The sequence below is a fragment of the Ranitomeya imitator genome, chromosome 3 (genome assembly GCF_032444005.1).
Source record: "Ranitomeya imitator isolate aRanImi1 chromosome 3, aRanImi1.pri, whole genome shotgun sequence".
Taxonomy (NCBI): Eukaryota; Metazoa; Chordata; class Amphibia; order Anura; family Dendrobatidae; genus Ranitomeya; species Ranitomeya imitator.
The window spans coordinates 348,412,344-348,419,578 of NC_091284.1; the positions used below are offsets into that span (position 1 = coordinate 348,412,344).

Consider the following 7,235-nt stretch of genomic DNA (forward strand, 5'->3'; position numbering starts at 1 on the left):
GTGGGTCGAAAATTAAAAGTAATGGCCCTTAAAGGAAGGGGAGGAAAAAATGGATATTGGCCATGTTGGGAAGGGTTAACTGTTTAAATGAATGTTTGGTATTATAGGACCTCAATCACAGCACATGTGCTGTCCGAGGAGGCTTCTGTATTTGATGAGCAGTCCTGTCCTTAATGGCTGTCCTTACAGGCTTGGCTTTTAACCCCTTAAAACCAAAAATACCTCTGGTCCTTGTTTTTTTTTTTTTTTTTTTAATTTTTTCCGTCAATATGGCCATGTGAGTGAGGGCTTGTTTCTTGCGGGATTAGTTGTATTTATAACGAAACCATTGGTTTTAACATCCCACAGTTTTTGTTTTTTTTGCTTTTGCGTTTTTTTTTTTTTGTTTTTTTTTAGCGCATGCTTCAACAGTCTCCATGGGAGACTAGAAGCTGCAGTTGTCTAATCGGCACTGCTACATATAGGCGAAGATCAGATCGCCTGTGTGTAGGACAAATGCTCACTTGCTATAAGCGCCAGGCAGTGCTCATAGCAATCTTGCTATGTCAACCATAGAAGTCTGCTCAAGACCTCTGGTTGTCATGCCAACCCATCGGTGACCCGTGATCACATGACTGGATCACCGATGGGCAGGATTTCTGGCGTGCTTCCTGGAAGCACGAGTTAAATGCTGCTGTCAAACATTGACAGCGGCATTTAACTAGTTAACAGCCACAGGTGGATTGTGACTCCACCCGGCTGTTGCTGGCTCATGTCAGCTGTATATATCAGTTGTCATAAGCCCGGAAAGGTGCAGGCTCAGCCAGCACCAAAAAGGGAAGTCCCACTTCGGTGTACTACCATGCCCGTTGTCGGAAAGGGGGTTAATGAGGGAAGGGGTTCCTGTACAGTGGCGTTATGGTGATTATGATAAGCTGTGCCTACACAAACGCAGGAAATGCTGCTTAAATGATAGCCAAGCTCCGACTGTCACAGACAGGTGCCTGCAATCGCGGACTGTCAGTGTATGTGTGTATATCTATCCATCCATCAGATCTTGGCCCATGCCCGAAGCATGCTTTAAAAGGTGTTTACACTAACAAATGTAATGCATTTGCAGTATATGTGTGTTGTAATGCATTATACCAGCGATCAAAGTAATTAAAGTTCCATAGAGGGACTTGGTGAAAAAAAAAAAAAATTTATGTAGTGATGTATTAAGAAAAAAAAAAAAAAAGTCAAAAGCTGCATCCATAAATATGTATATTTTTGATAAAATTTAAAACCCCTGGTATCGCTGCATGGGAACACCGTAAAAAAATTTTTTTTCATCATATAGCTGAACAAAATGTAGAATAAAACGCAATCAAAAAGATTTATGTAAATAGAAATGGCATATCTGAAAACGTCTTGTCCTGCAAAAAAACAAACTCATTCAGACTTTCAGCAGAAAAGTGAAAAAAAGCTACAACTGTCAGAATATAGCTATGTAAAAAAACCTGACCTGAAGAAGAAAGCTCTTTAAAAAAAAATAAAAAAAAATCTGCGTTTTTTTTTTTTTTGGTAATTGTCTCACAAAAATCAGAGTAGAAAGTGATTTTAAAACAGAAATGCTCTCACATAACTGTCAGCCGAAAAATAGGAAAATGATAGCTTTCAAAGTGTGATTAGTGATGAGCGAGCGTGCTCGGATAGCGTGTTATCAAAGTATTTTCGGTGTGCTTTAACCCCTTCATGACCCAGCCTATTTTGACCTTAAAGACCTTGCCGTTTTTTGCAATTCTGACCAGTGTCCCTTTATGAGGTAATAACTCAGGAACGCTTCAACGGATCCTAGCGGTTCTGAGATTGTTTTTTCGTGACATATTGGGCTTCATGTTAGTGGTAAATTCTGCGTTTATTTGTGATAAAAACGGAAATTTGGCAAATTTTGAAAATTTCGCAATTTTCACATTTTGAATTTTTATTCTGTTAAACCAGAGAGTTATGTGACACAAAATAGTTAATAAATAACATTACCCACATGTATACTTTACATCAGCACAATTTTGGAAACAAAATTTTTTTTTTTGCTAGGAAGTTATAAGGGTTAAAATTTGACCAGCGATTTCTCATTTTTACAAAACCATTTTTTTTTAGGGACCACCTCACATTTGAAGTCAGTTTGAGGGGTCTATATGGCTGAAAATACCCAAAAGTGACACCATTCTAAAAAATGCACCCCTCAAGGTGCACAAAACCACATTCAAGAAGTTTATTAACCCTTCAGGTACTTCACAGCATCAGAAGCAACATGGAAGGAAAAAATGAACATTTAACTTTTTAGTCACAAAAATTCTTTTAGCAACAATTTTTTTTTTTTTTTTTATTTTCCCAATGGTAAAAGGAGAAACTGAACCACGAAAGTTGTTGTCCAATTTGTCCTGAGTACGCTGATACCTCATATGTGGGGGTAAACCACTGGGCGCACAGCAGGGCTTGGAAGGGAAGGCGCGCCATTTGACTTTTTAAATGGAAAATTGGCTCCAATCATTAGCGGACACCATGTCACGTTTGGAGAGCCCCTGTGTGCCCAAACATTGGAGCTCCCCCACAAGTGACCCCATTTTGGAAACTAGACCCCCCCCCCCCCCCAAGGAAATTATCTAGATGCATATTGAGCACTTTAAACCCCCAAGTGCTTCACAGAAGTTTATAACGCAGAGCCATGAAAAAAAAAAAAATTATTTTCTCAAAAATGATCTTTTAGCCTGCAATTTTTTATTTTCCCAAGGGTAACGGGAGAAATTTGACCCCAATATTTGTTGTCCAGTTTCTCCTGAGTACGGTGATACCCCACGTGGGGGTAAACCACTGTTTGGGCACATGTCGGGGCTCGGAAGTGAAGTAGTGATGTTTTGAAATGCAGACTTTGATGGAATGCTCTGTGGGCGTCACGTTGCGTTTGCAGAGCCCCTGATGTGGCTAAACAGTAGAAACCCCCCACAAGTGACCCCATTTTGGAAACTAGACCCCCCAAAGGAACTAATCTAGATGTGTGGTGAGCACTTTGAACCCCCAAGTGCTTCACAGAAGTTTATAATGCAGAGCCGTGAAAATAATAAATACGTTTTTTCCTCAAAAATGATTTAGCAAGCATTTTTTTTTATTTTCACAAGGGTAACAGGAGAAATTAGACCCCAGTAATTGTTGCGCAGTTTGTCCTGAGTATGCTGGTACCCCATATGTGGGGGTAAACCACTGTTTGGGCGCACGTCGGGGCTGGGAAGTGAGGGAGCACCATTTGACTTTTTGAATACAAGATTGGCTGGAATCAATGGTGGCGCCATGTTGCGTTTGGAGACCCCTGATGTGCCTAAACAGTGGAAACCCCTCAATTCTAACTCCAACACTAACCCCCCCCCCCCCCCCCCCCACACACACACACACACACACACCCCTAACCCTAATCCCAACTGTAGCCCTAACCCTAATCACAACCCTAACCACAACCCTAATTCCAACCCAACCCTAACCCTAAGGCTATGTGCCCACGTTGCGGATTCGTGTGAGATTTTTCAGCATCATTTTTGAAATATCCGCGGGTAAAAGGCACTGCGTTTTACCTGCGGATTTACCACGGATTTCCAGTGTTTTTTGTGCGGATTTCACCTGTGGATTCCTATTGAGGAACAGGTGTAAAACGCTGCGGAATCCGCACAAAGAATTGACATGCTGCGGAAAATACAACGCAGCATTTCCGAGCGGTATTTTCCGCACCATGGGCACAGCGGATTTGGTTTTCCATAGGTTTACATGGTACTGTAAATCTGATGGAACACTACTGCGAATCCACAGCGGCCAATCCGCTGCGGATCCGCAGCCAAATCCGCACCGTGTGCACATAGCCTAATTCTAAAGGTATGTGCACACGCTGTGGATCCGCAGCAGTTTCCTATGAGTTTACAGTTCAATGTAAACCTATGGGAAACAAAAATCGCTGTACACATGCTGCAGAAAAACTGCACGGAAACGCAGCGGTTTACATTCTGCAGCATGTCACTTTCTGCATATTCTGCAGCGGTATTACAACTGCTCCAATAGAAAATCGCAGTTGTAAAACCGCAGTGAAATGCGCAGAAAAACCGCGGTAAGTCCGCCATAAATCTGCAGCGGTTTAGCACTGCGGATTTATCAAATCCGCAGCGGAAAAATCCGCAGAGGAACAGAATAAGTGTGCACATACCGTACCCTAACCCTATTCTAACCTTAGTGGGAAAAAAAAATAAAAATCTTTTTTTGTCCTTTTTTTTTTTTTTTTTTTTTTTTTTCTTTTTTTTTATTGTCCCTACCTATGGGGGGAAGGGGTCATTTAGTATTTTTTTTTTTTTTTTATTTTGATCACTGTGATAGATTATCTCAGTGATCAAAATGCACTTTGGAACGAATCAGCCGGCCGGCAGATTCGGCGGGCGCACTGCACATGCGCCCGCCATTTTGAAAGATGGCGGCGCCCAGGGAGAAGACGGACGGACCCCGGCAGGATCGGTAATTATGATGGGGTGGGGGGGTGAGCACCGGTGGGGGGGGGTTGGAGCACGGGGGGTGGAACGGAGCTCTGGGGGGGGGGGGGTGGATCGGAGTGCAGGGGGGTTGGAGTGGACAAGAGCACGGGGGGAGCGGAGCACAGGACGGAGCGGTGCATAGCACTGATCGGAGGACTGGGGGGGGAGATCGGTGGGGTGGGGGCACATTAGTGTTTCCAGCCATGGCCGATGATATTGCATCGGCCATGGCTGGATTGTAATATTTCACCAGTTTTAATAGGTGAAATATTACAAATCGCTCTGATTGGCAGTTTCACTTTCAACAGCCAATCAGAGCGATCGTAGCCACGGGGGGGTGAAGCCTCCCCCCTTGGGCTAAACTACCACTCCCCCTGTCCCTGCAGATCGGGTGAAATTGGAGTTAACCCTTTCACCCGATCTGCAGGGACGCGATCTTTCCATGACGTCACATAGGCGTCATGGGTCGGATTGGCACCAACTTTCATGACGCCTACGTGGCGTCATGGGTTGGGAACGGGTTAATATGTTCAAGTCCCTGCGGCTGCGTGTTTCACGGCTGTTAGATATGAGTATCTCAGGCATGCTCGAATAATATAACAACCAGGCATGCTCGTTTATCACTAGTGGTGATGCAAAAACATTTTTTTGAAGGTGAGGGGTAGGCGTTTAGGGTGTGATGGTGTTTTTTTACTTTCTTAAGGTTTTGCCACTATTTAAATCCAGTATTGTTGTAATGGTAGTGACACAATGAATGGAGCCATCTTATCACTCATACTGCAAGGTGAACAACATAAAAAAAAAAAATACAAACAAACAAACCTTGAACAGTTGATTGGTTCTTTCTGCCTCAAAACGATCGCAGTAAGGCTCAGCTCAGGTTTATCCTGCACTCTACGCTGAGTGCTTACACTGGGGTTTTCATGTAAATCTCTAAAATTCATGATTCACTCAAGATCCCCAACAAAACAATCCATATAATGAGGCAGATGAAGTTATTTTGGACTGTCTGGCCTATGATCCAGCAGTGTCTGTTTCTTTAGGCGAGAGCACAGTTCTGTGCACCTCTAAAAAGCCGGACAGAGACAAAACTGAGTCTGGAGTAATTCTGCCTGCCTCATTAGTGAATGGATCCATCTGAATCATGTATTACGAGATTTGGATGGAAACCCTGATGTAGTCTCGCATGTTATTTGTCGCCGTCACTCAGGAGCGGAGCGTGCGGCTCCATGTATTGCTATGCGGCAGCACGCTCCGCTCCTGAGTGATGTCGACAATGCCGGGTATTAACATGCGAGACTCAGCCGTATTTCTCGCATGTGTGATCCCGGCCTTATAGTTTGACAGGGACCGTGCAAAAATGTTTCACCCCAGAGTACCCTTTAATTAGTGCACTATGACTATTTTTGTTTTTGAGGACATAAAAATTAAAAGTTCAATAATTGCATATTTTTTGATATTTTCATAAAAAGCAAACCATGTCAACCTAAATTTACTATCATGAAATAGTGTGTCATATCCATATAGAACATGTGTAGCCAGAGCAGGAATGAACATGGCCAGTGTGTACAGTGCATTTTTGGTAATCGTGATATTTTTTTTTTTCATGTTCTTCCACCCTAAAGAAAAAAAACTCCTAAAAACGGACACGTGAAAAGCTCCATAGACTATAGTGGACTTGGGTGTACTGTGGCTTCCAGCACAGCTGATGTTAGGGAATGCTCTGTACAAGGAAGATTAAAAGGGTAGCACTACAAACGGCCCCTTTTATTTTCAGTATCCTAGTTAATAATGAAGAGTAGACCAAGTTAACTTATTGTACATACAACTGGTGCAAATTATAACCATGTACTTTTTTTTTTTTTCTCTGTATAAGTGCTTAGTAAAATATTGCTATTTGACCAAACCATGTCACTCACTCTGTATCCAAAATATTCCACAGGCAAAAAGAGCAGGAACAACTTGCTAATATGAAAAAGCTTCATGAAGAAGAGATTGGTCATTGTAAGACAGAAATTGAACGTCTGCAGAAGGAAATTGAGAGACACAAGAATAAAATCAAGAAACTGAAGCACGATGATTAAACCCATCTGCACTCTTATGTTTGGCTGCTCTTCCGTTTGTGGATCACACATTATGACGCTAGATATTGCATAAACTCTGATTGTGATGTCTTTGCATATATTAAATAATGAGAACCCATTAGTTGTACGTCATTTTGTCTTCCTTTGTGTATTGACCGGTTTGTAGATGTTGGTTACATAAGGTGGGTGACGTGGGGCACCCCGCTTTGCAAATTATTAAATTTCTGTACAAAAATCTACCCTTTTCCCATAAATCTGAACACATCCTAAAGAATCCTATAGGCTTTGTGGCAAAATGGCCCTATTGATTTGAATAATTGTGAGGTACAACATTTTCTGCAACAAAATCTGACACGTGTGAATTTACCTTAAATTTGTCAGACAGTAATTTCTCAGTCGCCCATGACAGCACTACCAGAGAGAGGGGATCTGCCCTTCAGGGACAGGAAACCTACAGGATAAAAGGGCGGTACCTCTCCCCTGCATCAGTTTGGTTTCCTGTCCCTGACGGGGAACCTTCTCGGACGGTACCTGTCATGACCGACCGGAACGTAAGGACTAACCTGGCGAAGATCCGGAGCCGGCCAGTCCGGGTTCTGGCAGCGGGGAGGCCCCTGCCACGGCTGGT

General features: G+C 42.9%; 1 protein-coding gene across 1 annotated transcript in view; it reads left to right on the top strand.

Annotated features, from left to right (window-relative positions):
* Positions 1-6,725, top strand: part of ATP5IF1 (ATP synthase inhibitory factor subunit 1) — a 28,917-nt gene extending 22,192 nt beyond the window's left edge. The window contains exon 3 of the mRNA XM_069756802.1: positions 6,466-6,725. Coding sequence (XP_069612903.1) covers positions 6,466-6,607 — 142 coding nt within the window. The 3' untranslated portion in view covers positions 6,608-6,725. The remainder of the gene's footprint in view (positions 1-6,465) is intronic.
* The last annotated feature ends 510 nt before the right edge of the window (positions 6,726-7,235 follow it).